The following is a 16,033-nucleotide window of genomic DNA, read 5'->3' as shown; positions in this document are numbered from 1 at the left end:
GTGTAATGGGGAACAGGGCAACTGCTAAGTGAGGCTTCAGCATTAGGAAAGTTGGGCAGTCTTTCCTTATAGTACAACTTGGTTCTGTTATTTTGGTGAAAGGATTCTGATATTCCAGAACATAGTGTGAACCATATTTGCATACAAATGTAAAAACACCTTCAAAAATCCCCAACGTAAAAATTTAATTACCTATACCTTTGCTTCTCTGTGAAATAACTATAAAATGACTATATATATAAAACAACATGCTTAAATTGGAACAATAATTGTAAATCCCATGAATATAATAAAAATTGTTATATAAATGTACTGTATTTTTATTGTAGGTATATTTTATTATATAAATATATATTTGTATTTATTTTATAAATAACTGTAGGCTTAATACTCAGAACAGAAATCTGATAGGAGGGGAATTATTCATTATATTTCCTTGTGCCAGGCCAGTGTTGTGTTTCTTCACCATGGTAGCGTTCTTGTGAAATAGGAAATTGGCTCCATTAGGTTATAGGAAGAATCTATAGGATGTGGGGAGAAAAACTAAATATATTGAAACTTTATCCCTTTGAAGAGCTGGGAAAGCAGTTCTTGACAAAGGGAGAGAAATACATCCCTTCTGTATAGTTGAGGTGAACAAAGCTGTCCTTGACACTAAAGGCTTTTATTGTCCCTGAAAGTGAACTCTTCATTGATAGAAGGGATTCTTTTATTTGATCCATCAAGATTACCAAGTCACAGGTCACCATCCCCAACTAAAATACAACATCATGAAATCATGATTAAAGTTACAAAAGCCAGTTCATAAAAGTGGCAAGAGTTTACAGATTCTATATTTCCTCCTCTTAGTTACTAGGAGTTAAATTCAATAGCATTGAGGATTTTTGAAAGAATGCCCATAAATTATTTAAATTACAGTTTGCTTAATGAAGTGATACATTCTGAGAAACATGACATTAGGCAATTTTGTCATTGTGTGAACATCATAGAAGGTACTTGCACAGACCTCAATGGCATTGCCCATTTCAGACTCAGGCTACACGAGATAGCCTATTACTCCTAGGCTACAAACCTGTACAGCCTGTTATTGTACTGAATACTGTAGGCAACTGTAACACAATGGTATTTGTATATCTAAACATAGAAAAGGCACAGTAAAAATATGGTCTCACAGTCTCGTGGGACCACCATGGGATCTGCAGTCTGTTGACCAAAGCATAGTTGTGTGATGCATATATTCCCCAACTTTTTCCCTTGATTCATGGAGAAGCAACTTTGACTAGCTCATAAATTAACACAATTTTTTAACGAAATAATTTACTGAAAATATGTTTGCAGTATTGTGATTGCATGGTCGTGTAAAAAGTACAGGTTCCTCTTCAAAGACTTTCCTCCCCATCTAATTAGGAAGAAATAGTAACTTCTGTTAAAAGCAAAATTTATTCAAAGACCTAGGCTAACATTCTTAAATATCTGCTAGCCGTAATAAAGAAATCATGTACTTTATGTTCCTAGCTCGCACAGTTTAGCCTAAACATTTGCCCTGGCATGCTTATACTGGTCCAAGCAAGCATTAGGTCATAGCCTGTTCCTCTTCCTTATTTAAAAGTGTTTTTACCTTTCTCAGCATTCCACAAGTTACTTTCTCCTTCCTTTGTTCTCCTTTACCTTTGCCTCTTTTAAAAGGTTCTAAGTTGCTAGCCAGTCCGGACAAATACTGAATGTGAGGTCATTCCAGCCAAGGGAAACCGGACACAGCAGTAGGGTGAACGCGTCAGGTTATACACGACCCTGTCTCCTTTGTTCAGTGTACTCTCGTGGCAAAACTGCTGGCGAGTGTTTACTTTCTGCAAAAAGTCAAAATGACCTTACTAAATAAATTTCTGTTCAAGTGCTGTTTCTTTATGGCACCGGGGAACAAGCATTTCAAACAGTTGTGGTTAGAATAATGAGCAAAGACTACAGAATCACCTGAGGAACAGGGGACTTACAGTCTAGTCCCAACTGTTATAGGAACAGATGTGTGACTTCAAGTAACTCACTTTTTCTGATAACAATTGTCCAGGCTTCTGAGGGGCTAGTGAGAATCAAATGACTGGAAGTATATGAAAGCAATTTGAAACATAAAAAGCACTGAAAATAACTAAATGTAGTTGCCAGATATCCTTAAGGCATCATAGTAGAACAAATGGGAGTAAATGTTGATGGCATTTTTGCTTGTTTAATATTCCAGGGAACAAGGGAAACTCTCAGCCGTCACTGTACTACCCTCGGTGATGCTCTCCGGAAAGAGAATGATTTTGCTCTTATAATTGATGGGAAAACCCTCAAATATGCCTTAACCTTTGGAGTACGACAATATTTCCTGGACTTAGCTTTGTCATGCAAAGCTGTCATTTGCTGTCGGTAAGTTCTCCTTAACATTGTCAAATTTTGGTAAGGAGTGACTTCATCCTAAGTTCTTGATTTATAAACGTCAATGAAAGTAATCCAGAATTTGTAAAAGTTAGGTTACTTACTAACGTCTTCACTCAAGACCCGAGGTTCACAAACTGGGATGGAATTTGTTAGTTTTAAAAAGTGAGTCCTAACAATCATTAACAAGTATTGTTCCTCATTTGAATCTACAGGTTTCTTACCATTATCTTTGTTTAAAGTTCATTATCTACCTGCATTTCCACCTGGGTCGTTTCTTTGAAGGTCGTGTTTTCTGTATTTAGATCTTTGATCCAGCTGCTAAGACTTATTTTGGGGGAATAGCATGATGAAAGGTACAAACTGAATCATTTTCCAAATAGCTGGGCATTTTCCTGAGAGGTATTTATTGGCTATACATTCCTTTGCCTTCTAATTTATAAAATTGCCTGTATCCTAAATTAAAATCTCTTTTGAGTTATCAAGGCCTAATTCATAGAACTGCATTTTTGTAAACGACATAGCTCCAGTCCTTTCTGAGTTTTTTGTCAAGGAATCTTCCCCATATTTATGTATAAATGGTTTAAACTCTGCCTTCCTAAGACCTAAAGTAGGTTCATGAATATGGTAAATATGCCCAGGCTCCTCTTTTCTGATCACCATGAAAACTGAGGATTTCTCCTTTGTCATTCACTGTTGAATCTTAGAAGTTGATCGGTCTAGATCCAGGGTAGCAATTTCTCAAATTGCCTTCTCTTCCTGGGAGATAAAATGTTAGCAGGGATTCTGAAAGATTTCTCAGAATCTGTGCTTTTGGTATTATCTTTAAAACTATTCTATGTGCTTTTATCGTTTTCTTTAAAAAGACATTTACTAATAAAGTTATGCTTTGTGTACCTTTTTTGTCTGGGTTTATTCACTTAATTATTTTGTATATGATATTATGAATTAGCCATACTTTATAGACATTTCCTAAGTTTCAGCTGAGATATATTTTCTGAAATATAATTTAAACTATTCTCAATATCTTTATAAGCATCATTTTAGCCTATAAAATTATACCATATTCAGAGAATTAAGAGTTGCTTATCTTTCCCAGGAGTCTAATTATTTTAGTCATATAATTTCTTTTTCTTTTCTGTGGTATGTATTAACAAATAATATTGCTATAAAGTTCTTGGACGATATAGTGTACAGATGTTTAATATTAGTCATCAAGCTCTTTGTTTCATCATAAAGAGATTGGAAATTGTTTCGACTCATTTTTACTTTGATATTCTCATGCTATTTAAAACTTACTTTTACAGTGATTTTGCTTGATTCCTTGCAAATATCTTGACTAAGTGTGACTAATGTTCAACTTTGACACTTTTCATCAGAATAATGTGCCAGGTTTGGTCACTTAATCACTTTCACTAATGGGATCATAAGGATCAACAAAAGATTGCTCAAAAGCACAAAAGTGTTATGATTGCTGGCTCCTAGTTGGAAACATGAAACAGAATACAGAAGTATTTAGATAAGATGGCCAGTTCCCTAGAGTCATCTGTTATGTGCCTACTTTCTGTGTGCTGGGCACAGTGTAACACATAAAAGATGAGTAACACTTGATACCTGCTCTCCTTCATGTATCTTTCTTTTTAAGTCAAATCACAATTTGGTTTGAAAGATGTGGGAGGCCAATTTTCATATTGCAGTAATTGCAGCGGAGCCTCATTCTTAAACCATTGCTTAACACAGTACCTCCCACCATTCCTCAAGAAGTCGAACCACAAAATTAAACAATAGCAGAGGGAAAGAAAAACTAGAAAGCAGAGTCAAGGGAGAAAAAATATGTTCTGTGCTTGTGGAATTCCCTCCCAGAATCCTTGTTCTGGATGCTCACAAGTCACATGGACCTCTGAGCTTCTCCAGGCCCCAGATCCCTGGGAGGGAATCACACCCTGCCATGCACGTGCGACTCAGCTCTGAAACCGAGCTTATAAAGATGTGTGTGGCCCCTTCCTCCCTCGGTTCTGTTTTAGGCATACTTCAAGACCATGAGGTCCCTATGCAGACACTGAGTTTTATTTCTAAGTTTTAAGGATTTTTTTTTTTTCTTAAGTCACATATCTTTCCTCAGCTTTTTTCTTCTAATTACCTTCATACTCTCTCTTTTCCCATAAGAACTGTAGTTCAGCTTCCGGCATGTTTGAGAATTGTTCTAAGCCCATAATTACATCAGTGCCACTGCCAGATTTATGTCTGTGCACCTACTTGGCCTGGTGCCTCTTGGCATTTAAACTATTGGCACAGATCATCTTCTTGTCATTTTGCTTACTGACCTCAAAGTACAATTTCCATGATAATGCTTCTATCCCTGGATAGGAATAGGTGGGCCATTCTGCCTTTCATTCTTTCCAATTAAACCCAAGTGTCACTCCTCGTTTCTCGAATGATTACAATCTCCTGGCCTCAGGAAATTCTCTATTTTACTCCATTAGAAGATAGACGCTCCAGATAAATACTGATTATTATTTCAAAATACAGTTCGGTACTGTTTCCCAAACTCATTTATGCTCATGCTGGCTTTATGGGCTTTTCTCTCAAATTTAAACTATTTTCCAATCTACTGCTTGTCATTCCACACACATGCAGATAATTCAGAATCTGATCTTCCTCTGCAGTCTTCTCTTTAGCCCTAGGTAGAGTGGAAGTAGAAGGGAAAGCCTTCCTATAACAGGTAATGAGAGTCTCTGTATTAATTCCATCGTCAGGATTGCATCAGCCACTTTCTTCCCTGATACTATCAGCACAGGCGGCAGAATGAGGCAGTTTTTAGTGTTTGCTTCATTGACACAGTTATAAAGATGAGTGTTGTCCCTCCAGAGTCTTCAGCTGAATTGAAAGAAACAGTTGTTCCCAGGCTGCAGACATTATGTCTCTCTCTTACCACTGTTTTCTGAAGGAAATTTTCAGAGACAGAACTAATCCCCCCACCTCAAATTTATTCAGGGCTCTGGAGTCCTGGTGGTTTTGGTTTCCAAAGTATAGGTTGAATGTTATGCCTCAAATATTTTTCTTAAGTATATAAAACCCAAGAAGTAGAATGAAATCTGTTCTTATCAGTCTAACAAGCACTGTATTTTCTTTTCTTTCTGTTTTTTTTTTGTTTTGTTTTTTGTTGTTTGTTTTTGTTTTTGGAGACAGAGCCTCACTCTGTCACCCAGGGTGGAGAGTGCAGTGGCGCAATCTCAGCTCACTGCAACCCCCGCCTCCCAGGTTCAAGCAATTCTCATGCCTCAGCCTCCCAAGTAGCTGGGATTACAGGTGTGTACCACCATGCCCAGCTAATTTTGTAAATTTTTAGTAGAGCCAGGCTTTGGCCACGTTGCTCAGGCTGGTCTCGAACTCCTGAGTTCAGGCAGTCCACACACTCAGCCTCCCAAAGTGCTGGGATTACAGACATGAGCCACTGCGCCTGACCAAGTACTGTTCTTTCATTGATACGGTGCAGCTTTTGTTTTTAACATTGTGAGTATTTACCTGCGTAACTTGAATAGTTTGATAGGAATCAGACATGTAATTTATAGTTTCTGATACGTTTTCCCACTTATAAACTGCTCCTTTGTGGTTCTTCTTCCCCTGTACTCCCTCACTCAAGCTCACTGATTCTCATGATTTGGTGTGATCACAGATAATTCTGGAGAATAAATGAAAGTTATAGGCAATTCCCTCCAGAAGAAGTACACATGCACACAAACATGTAAAATTGCATGAAGCCCTTCAGGGGTTTTACAGACTCACTGAAACTCCTTGGAGAGGTAGACGTAGGGAGAAAAGCTTGTTCTAAGACTCATGGAGATTTATGGATACAACTGAAATCAAGGGCTATCCTGGGGAGTAACTGTACTAAATAAGTAATTCTAAGTCTCAGGGACCAGTGCTTTATGCCCTCTGGTCTTACAGCCTGTATAATTGGCATTAAAGCATTTTATCTAGAGATTCACAGAATGCTTGTTCTAGCTCTACTGCTTTGGCAGTTTGGATATCTGATGGAATCTCTCTGGCCTTGGTTTTGTGACCTATAAAATGAAGAGATTGGAATATCAGTGATTCCAATCTTCCAGGGACCCTGGATGTAGAAAGCAAATAAAAGTGGACCAGCTTTGTCATAGTAGGGTGAGAAATACACACAAGCCCCCTTCCTGGGTTATCTTGTCCCGGCTGGAAAGCTGCTGGCCAAAGGACCTCTCATAGCCCTTTTAGGTTTTGGATGAACCTTCCTTCTGTTGGCCACTCTGCTTGGAATAGTCTTTCTACTGCTGGGATCAGCTTAATTTGGGGAAGCATCTGTTCTACCTCTTTTGATATTCCCTCCAGAAGAGAGTGGGAATGTTGCAGTGAAGTATTACTGTGTGTTAAATAGCATGTGGTTTCTGAGGTCCTCATCAGTTCACATAACCCAGCCTTTCAAAGAATCTTACATTTTTTCTGTAGTTGTCAGTTTAGTTTAAACATATTTTGAAACTTATGTTCTGTGACAGTTGGTTGAAAATTGGCTTAGAGCCTCCAGCTTTTAGACTGTCTAGTAATCATCGTTCTTCTACATAATTTATGTACTCATGTCTTCTGAAAAGCAAAAGTTAAATTGAAGTAAGCATTTTTTCCTACTTGCAACATCTCTAATCAAAGTTTAACCCCCTTTTAGGCCATTTTCCCCCTAGTGTATAAAAAACACTTGACTTCAGTGAGTGTTGTCATTTGGGAGTGGCATTCCAGGCAAAACCTTTCACCTTACTCCTATCAAGGGGTCCTGCAAGAAGTCTAAAGGGACACTGAATATTTGCTGTCATAGCATGAGTGCATTAAATAAAGGCAGATCTACTTAAATCTTTGGAGATTGTCTTTAGCTTTAAGAATTTCTCTAAATATATGTTCTACTTAAAAAGTAGTCATAAAATACAAATGAAGCTAATAAATGCTCAACAGACATTCCTTTAAAGAAAAAAATTTGTAAACACCATTGGATGCCAAGCAGATGTTTGGCTTTGAAAAGACTTGCAAACTGTTAATGAATGTCACCCCTATATTTGCTTCCAAGAAAATATGAATAAATGTTGGAAATGTTGAGAGAATATTTCTTTCATACGTGTACAGCTAAAAGAGGACACACTGAATAAATTTTATAACTTCATAAAATGCCAATAGTTTGCTTTAACATAATAATCGTCTGCTCAGCCCTGCCCATCTCCTTTGCTATTCCACCTTGACTGAGTAGTGTTAAAGGCACTGCAGTGGCTGTATTATAGCCTGTTAGCCAATTATGATGACCACCACCAGAGAAGTCGATATTTGACAATAAAATGTCTAAAAATATATAAGAAATCTAAATGCTACAGAAGCCTACTGTAATTCAACATTTTAAAGTTTTAGGTGTGACTCCTTTTAGGTAAACCACTATCACCATTGCCCCCATCACCAGTACACACACACACACACACAATCAGAACTGCAGATTACGTAATTCTGATGAGATAGGTAACCTGTAATGGAAAGTACATAAAGTATAAATGCACAGCTTGGGATTTTTGCAAAGTGCACACACTCCTGTGACAAGCACCCAAACAGGACCAGCCCCCAAGAAGCCCCTTATGCTCCCTTTAGTTGAGGTGCCTCCCAAAGATAACTGTTACCTTGATTTCCATCACCATCCCTCTTGTTCATTTTACTATTTTTCTGTTTTGTTTCATACTAACTTTGAATAAGCAAATATACCTTCCACAACCACATCCAAATTCTTGATGATTATTTTCTGTTCTGTAAATTTTAAATGCAGTGCTCTGTAGCTTTCTACTGAAGGCCTCCCTAAAGCTTTACAAAACCAGTACATCAGCACTCTCCTCTATTCTTCAGTCAAATACGTATCTACCTAATAGATTGTGTACAGTTCTCCGACAGTTCTGATTTGCTAAGGACATGACGTGTGGAACCTATGGCATTTCTCTGACCTGTCAGCCTACAGACCTCATTGTGTGGGAAAGGGAAGCAGAGTTAGCTTGTTGTAACTGGTTCTCCCGGAACCCGTGATGGTTTCCAGTGATTACCTCCTTTTCAGTAAACCTATGTGAGCCATTTTGACTTAGGACAAGTTAAAGAAGGGCCTGGTGTTTTGAGCAGGGTGGGGCATATGTTTTCTGTAAAGGGACAGATAGTAAGTATCTTTAGGCTTTGCCATATAGCTTTCTCTCTTACTGCTACTCAACTCTGCAGTTGTAGCATGAAAGCAGCTCTAGATGATATGTGAATGAATGGGTGCGGCCGTGTTCCAATAAGACTATAAGTACAAAAACCGCTGTTGCCTAAATTTAGCCCTGGGGCCATAATAAAGTGTCTGTAGCTCGTGAATGAACATGGAGGGAGGTAGTTAAAACAGAACTTTCCTGCAATACTGATGGAATTCTCGCTAAGGTCTCCTAGTCTCTCCAAGGAGAGTAATTTCTAGACTGTTCCTTTCTTTTCTCAAAAACTGAAACATTTCCTCATCTCTCCTCACTGGCAGGTGTCCCTTTCTCCACAATTCCTTGAAAAAACACGGACATTCTTTTTATGGTGCCAGCTGCACGATCTGGTGGCTCCATTAAACTTATCTGTGCCATTGTAACCAAGAAAACCCCTAAAAATAAGGACATGATTTTGTTTTACAATAAGGTCTCAATACATATTTACATATAGCAGCAAGAGAGAAGGGAAAAACCCAGGGCCATAAATATCTGACCCTGCTCTGTCACTGCAGTGCCGTCCCTCTGTTCTAGGGAAAGCACCAGCAAGGTGCTAGAGGACATGCCAGCAAAAGAATGAGAAGATGTGCAAGCTAGCCATCTCCCTAGAATCTTGAAGTAAAGCAAGTTGCCCTTTGATTTTTATGTGCTTTTTGTGTATTCCCCTTATCCCCAGTCCCATTCTATTTACTTCACCTTAGAAAAAATATTCTCGAGTGTTTCATATGTTCGCATCTATTTGCTGTACTTTAGTTCTATATATGTGATTCTGTGAAAAATATCTATTACATGTGCATTGAATTGAAGAAAAGGTTTGTGTTTATAATGATACTCCAGTAAAAAAAAAATTTGAGATGGAGTCTCTGTCACCCAGGCTGCACTGCAGTGGTGCGATCTTGGCTCACTGCAACCTCTACCTACTCCACCCCCCAGCCCCAGACTTAAGTGATCCTCCTATCTCAGCCTCCCAAGTAGCTGGGACCACAGATGTGTGCCACCACACCCAGCTAAGTTTTTGTATTTTCAGTAGAGACGGGGTTTTATCATGTTGCCCAGACTGGTCTCACACTCCTGAGCTCAAGGGATCCACCTGCCTCAGCCTCCCAAAGGGCTGGGATTACAGGTGAGCCGCCCGCCCAGAAATTTTTTTACCTTTATTTGTTTTTGAGACATATCCATGTCACCATATGTAGAACAAATTTATTTTTTGTTTGTTTTTGTTTTTGAGAAGATAGAATCTTGCTCTTTTGCCCAGGCTGGAGTGCAGCCTGATCTTAGCTCACTGCAGCTTCGACCTCCAAGGCTCAAGCTGTCGTCCCACATCAGCCTCCTGAGTAGCTGGGATAACAGGCCTGCGCCTCTACTCCCAGCTAATTTTTAAACTTTTTTTTTTTTAGAGACAGAGTCTGCCTTTGTTGCCCAGGCTGGTCTCAAACTCCTGGGCTCAAGCGATCCTCCCACCTAGACCTCCCAAAGTACTGTGATTACAGGCATGAGCCACTGTGCCTAGCCAAGTTTGTTTATTCTTATCACTGCTTGTTATTACACTAATGCATATACATCATTTTATTTATCTCTTCTCATAGGGATACCACAGAGTTTTCCTCCGAATCTTTGCTACCATGAGAAGTACTGCAATGTATATCCTCTCTGTGCCCCCCAGGCAGGAGTTTTTTTTTAGGAGATATTTATATATGGTGGGGTGGGGGGGTATGGGAATGCTTGGCTGTGGGGTATATGTATATTTCTTTCCCATCAGAATTGCCACGTAGTTCCAAAACAGCTGTACTAGTATGCCAACCCAGATCCATGGAATAGAGTTGCTGATTCCCTGCCTTAATAACAATACATAGTATTACTGAATTTATAACTTGGCCAATTTGATGGTTGTGAAATGACACCTTGTTGTTTTGATTTTCATTTCTCTGATTAATAGAGAGATTGAGCTTCTCACAGGAGTATCTACCTTTCTCAGTTTCTGCTTTTGAAATTTATTCATTCACTTACTCATTCAGCAAGTGTTTTCTGAGTGCTCACTGTGTGCCAGTAACCTTAATAAGTACTAGAAATAGAGTGGTGAACAATGGGAAAAAAATAATCCCAGCCTTCACATCATAACTGTTGTTCAATAACATAAGTATACACACTAATATTCAAAAGACAATAATTGCTGTGTGTGTGTTTGTGTATATATGAATGGTAATAATTGATGTATATCAAATAGACATATATAAAATTAGTGGTAATATTGCTATGAAGAAAAGCAGTACATTGAAGAGGGGAAAGGGATGCTGAAATTTCAGTTGGGTTTCTTCTCTTTTTTCCTGCTTGTGTTTGAGAACTCTGTGTATTCTGGACATCGATTTTTTTGTTGTTGATTATTGATGTGGCAAGTGTCTTCTAGGTTGGCTCCCTTCTTAATTTTGCCTGTGATACCCTTCCTTAAACAGAAATCATTGGCTTTGTCATAGTCACACTACATTAATTTTTTCCTTTTATGGTTTGCACTTTTTGGATATAAAGGACTTTCCGGCCGGGCGCGGTGGCTCAAGCCTGTAATCCCAGCACTTTGGGAGGCCGAGACGGGCGGATCACGAGGTCAGGAGATCGAGACCATCCTGGCTAACACGGTGAAACCCCGTCTCTACTAAAAATACAAAAAAAAAAAAAACTAGCCGGGCGAGGTGGCGGGCGCCTGTAGTCCCAGCTACTCCGGAGGCTGAGGCAGGAGAATGGCGTAAACCCGGGAGGCGGAACTTGCAGTGAGCTGAGATCCAGCCACTGCACTCCAGCCCGGGGAAAGAGCAAGACTCCGTCTCAAAAAATAAATAAATAAATAAATAAATAAATAAAGGACTTTCCACTCCTGCATTTTCTTCTGTTAACTTTTTTTGTTTGTTTGTTTTTTAATCTCACTCTGTGGCCCAGGCTGGAGTGCAATGGCACAATCTCAGCTGACTGCAACCTCTGCCTCCAGGATTCAAGCGATTCTCCTGCCTCAGCCTCCTGAGTAGCTGGGATTACAGGCATCCACCACCACGCACGGCTAATTTTTGTATTTTTAGTAGAGATGGGGTTTCACCATATTGGCCAGGCTGGTCTCAAACTCCTGACCTCAAGAGATCCACCTGCCTCAGCCTCACCCTCCCAAAGTGCTGGGAATACAGGCGTGACCCACTGCACCCCACCTCTTCTGTTAACTTTACAGCTTTAGTTTTTTCATGTAGGTCTTTTACACATATGGAGTTTATTTTCGTATATGCTATGAAGGAGGGGTGATCCTTTGTTATTCATTTCTGCATCATGAGTAAATTCTTTCAATAGCATTTACTAAACAATCCACTCTTTTTCCCTCTGCTAGTGTTGCCCTGTGCTGTAGTGCTCAGGAACTGAGACCAGACTTTCCAGAGCCTGGACTCTACCTCTTAGTAGCTGAACAACAGATCACTTCTCCGGTTTTAGTTTTTTAATCTTTTTTTTAGAGATGGAGTCTTGCTCTGTCACCCAGGCAGGAGTGCAATGGTGTGATCTCAGCTCACTGCAACCTCCGTCTCCTGAGTTCAAGTGATCCGCCTGCCTCAGCCTCCCGAGTAGCTGGGATTACAGGCACCGACCACCACGCCCAACTAATTTTTCTATTTTTAGTAGAGATCTGTATTTTACCAGGTTGGTCAGGTTGGTGTCAAACTCCTGACCTCAGCTGATCCACCCACCTCGGCCTCCCAGAGTGCTGGGATTATAGGCATAAGCCACCCCGCCCGGCCCTGGTTTTTTGATCTTTAAAATAGAGATAGAAATTGTTCTTCTCATAGAGTTACGAAGAATAAATGAGCTAATACATGGCACCTATTATTAAAATGTTTGTTGCTCTATAAATGATATCTAATTTTCTCTTGTATAGCCTAATTGAATATTTCACGTGAAATGTATATTTTGTCTGACAGTATATATTATATACTGTCATATATAAAGATTCCCCTCTGACCGTTATGGCCTCTTCTGTGTCCTGAATTGTTTTTTTTTTTTTTTTTTTTTGGTCTGATATTTAATTTGCTAACCTGGCTTTCCTTTGTTTCATTGTGTGTCTTGTCTTTTGCTTTTTCTCCAAATGGTTATGTTCAATCCTTCTGTATAATATAGTGATTAACAATGCTGTGTCTGTCCAGCCTGAGCAACAAAGTAAGACCTTGAGTCGCCATAAAAATTAAAAATTAGCCAGGTGTGGTGGCATACACCTGTGGTCCTGAGACAGGAGGATCACTGGAGCCCCGGAGGTCAAGGCTACAGTGAGCCAAGCTAGCACCACTGCAGTCCAGCCTGGCGACAGAGAGAGACCTTGTTCCAAAAAATAAAAGAATGCTGTGTCTGAATCCACACTGCTTGGGATTGAATCCTAGCTTCACCACTTGCCATTTTACCTTAAACCTTAATAAATATTGTTTCTCTGTGCCTTGGTTTCCTCGTTTTTAAAATGGTGACAGTAGTAACTTACGGGGTTGTTCTGAGAATTCCATGTGTTAGGTGCAAATAAACATTATATTAACTGTTATTATAATTGTTACTATATTGGACCTTATTTCTTCCCATTTATTTTGGTGTCTATTATAATTTTGTTTCATTTTTTTTTTTTCCTCCCCCTGACTTTCACTCTCTAGATCAGATTTTCCTATGCCGGTTTGAAACTTTTATATTTTATTCTATTTCTTGTGTTTTGGTAACTCTATTTGTGCTAATTTTTCCCCTTAAGTGTCCAATGTTTTAGTGTGTCTTCCTTTCCTGCCCCCACCTCTCCAGTAGAGACAGGAACTGTAGATAGTGATTTTGTGTGTGTATCCAGGGTCAGTCTGATCTTATATTTTTGTAAGCTCCTTTTTCTCTCCAAAAGCTTCTAGAAATTTTTCTTATTCTTTAACCATAATGTGTCTAGGTATAGGTGTCATTTTCTTATCTATGTTTTTGGCCCTGTGTGAGCCCTTTCAATCTAAAGATACATGTCTTTCTTCTGGAAAATTATTTGTCATTACTTTTTATATTTTCCTTCGTATTCTTTTCTTGGACTCTCATTTGTATACATGTAGTCCCCTCTGTTCCTCTTTTCCCCTTTTTCCACAATCTTTCCTTTAATTGGCTGATGTCTTGGACAGATTTTTGATTTGAACTTTCAGGCTGCATCATCTTTATTTTAGCAGTTACATTTTCATATTACTGTTTTCAGTTAGTTCATCATAACTGCTTTTCCTGGTTTCATGTATCTCTCTAAGGTTGGTTATTATACTTTTTTAAAATTCTTCTATCTGTTTTTACCAGGTCCTGTAAGTTGTATTTCTTTTTCGCTCATGATTCTCTCCTGTCTTAAAAGCTTCCCTAAAGGACCCTTTTCCCTATTGTTTCTAACAGGCATTAATATCCCTTTGGAAGAACATCAAAAGCTAAGTCCTAATTGGGTAAATTTGGAGGCAGGGCCCAATCTCATTTTCTTAAATTTCTGTTTCCCCCTAGTTCCATTACCTGAGCACTCCTCTTGTTAGAGGCAGCTGTCCTCTGATGGCATTCCCTGTGTGAGGTGGCATTCGGGGGTCTGTCAGCACAGCCATATTATTGGCACCTGTCCCTGCCTGGCTCTGTGCCTTCAAGTTGACCAGAAAGATCTGGCTTTCCTGTTCCGAGGCATGGGTAGGAATTCTTTCTGCAGTTTTAGCTTTAGGGCACTGAGGATGTACTCCTGGAATTGGAGTGTTTTGTTTTTTAAGCATGTTATTTTGGGTTTGTTTTCATAAGCTCCAAACCTAAGCCAAACTCTACAGTTGCAATGAGAGAGGCTCCATCCAGCCCATTCTCACCCCCCTCATGCTGGTCAGCTCAAACAGGGTGCTATGGGCAGAGAACAGTGCCGCCAGAAAGCTTCCCATCTGTGTGTTCTTCCATTGTCCCTCGCACACCACTCTTTTCCTCCATGCTGCTCAGCTTCTCCCAAGTATTCACCACTTCCTATCGCCGCAAAGGTTTCTCTTGGATTTTTAGTTGATAATTATGACCCTGAAATTTACTGGCCTCCTGTTTTAACTCCTGACATCTTCAGAGTTGTATTTTAGTTTCTGTCAATAGTCTGTGCTACCAATTGTTCCATCTTCCACTAGGTATTTTTAAGGTGAGAGAAGGTTCCTTGGAGAAACTTACCTACATAGCACAGAAAGGTCATGAGGCAGAGAAGAGCAAGCTGATTTTCTTCCAACCTAAACCTTCCAATCTGGGCCATGCATGATGGCTCACACCTGTAATCCTAGCACTTTGGGAGGCTGAGGTGGAAGGATTGCTTGAGGCTAGGAGTTCGAGACCAGCCTGGGCAACATAATGAGACTCCATCTCTACAAAAGAAACAAAAGATTATCCAGGCATGGTGGTGTACATTTTTAGTCCCAGCTACTCAGGAGGCTGAGGTAGAGGATCACTGGAGCCCAAGAGGTTGAGGCTACAGTGAGCCAAGATTGTGCCACTGCATTCCAGCCTGGGCAAGAGAGCAAGACCTCATCTCAAAAAATTAATTTATCAGTTTAAATTTTAAAAAATTTTGTCCCTTCCTTCCCTCCCCAGAGTCACAGGAAAAGAGATCACAGGGCGTGTGTGCTCCAGTCACACACTGGGAATGGGAAGAGAATGGAGGCCACTCTGAGAGCAAGGTCACAACAGGGTAGAGCTGAAAGGGGAAGCACTCTAGGCCTTCTTGAATAGAAGTGCTTCCCAGTTGAGAGCACACCAGTCCCATTGGCAAGACTCCCTAAGCAGGTGGCATGGCCTTGTTCCATACAGGAAAAATTTCTATCTCTTCAGAGCAGGTGTACAGAGAGGGACTACTATCATATAGGCTGACAATATTTAACTCCCAGGATAGTAGCTCAATAAAAGTCCTTAATAACTCTTGGGGGCAGAAGAAAGGTCCTGAGATCTGCTTTCTTCTCCTTCTGTTCTTCCACAGAGATTTAATCACATACTAAAGGATCACGAAATACTTGAATGAATGACACCTGAAGGCACATTCCCAACTCGGCAGTCTTTTCCAAGTCCAGTTCCAGCTTTTCAGTCAGCCTACTTAAATGAGTCCACTAGGGTATCCCACTACTATCTAAACTTCTGAGTATCTAGAACTTCCCTGATACTTTTCCGCTGTCAATATTCTTCTTGCCTTTTCCATTTATGTTTAGACCCTCATTCTCCCAGTCACCCAAATTTGAAACCTCAGAGTCATTTTTGAAGCCACTTTTATTTGGAGCCCTCTAAGTTTTTATTTTCATTTTCATTGTCCTTTCCCTAGATCATATTCAGATATATATAAAACATACTTTGGGCAATCCAAATTAACG

At 39.7% G+C, this 16,033-nt stretch overlaps 1 protein-coding gene across 4 annotated transcripts in view; it reads left to right on the top strand.

Moving 5' to 3' along the window:
• The window catches only part of ATP8A1 (ATPase phospholipid transporting 8A1), a 269,168-nt gene that overhangs the window by 189,688 nt on the left and 63,447 nt on the right, over positions 1–16,033 (top strand). For all 4 annotated transcript variants that reach the window (XM_033214110.1, XM_033214111.1, XM_033214109.1 and 1 more), the window contains one exon: positions 2,234–2,406. In XM_033214110.1, coding sequence (XP_033070001.1) covers positions 2,234–2,406 — 173 coding nt within the window. The remainder of the gene's footprint in view (positions 1–2,233; positions 2,407–16,033) is intronic.

Source organism: Trachypithecus francoisi, unplaced genomic scaffold (assembly GCF_009764315.1).
Source record: "Trachypithecus francoisi isolate TF-2019V2 unplaced genomic scaffold, Tfra_2.0 Lachesis_group1, whole genome shotgun sequence".
Classification (NCBI taxonomy): Eukaryota; Metazoa; Chordata; class Mammalia; order Primates; family Cercopithecidae; genus Trachypithecus; species Trachypithecus francoisi.
This window is presented reverse-complemented; position numbering and strand designations above follow the sequence as displayed.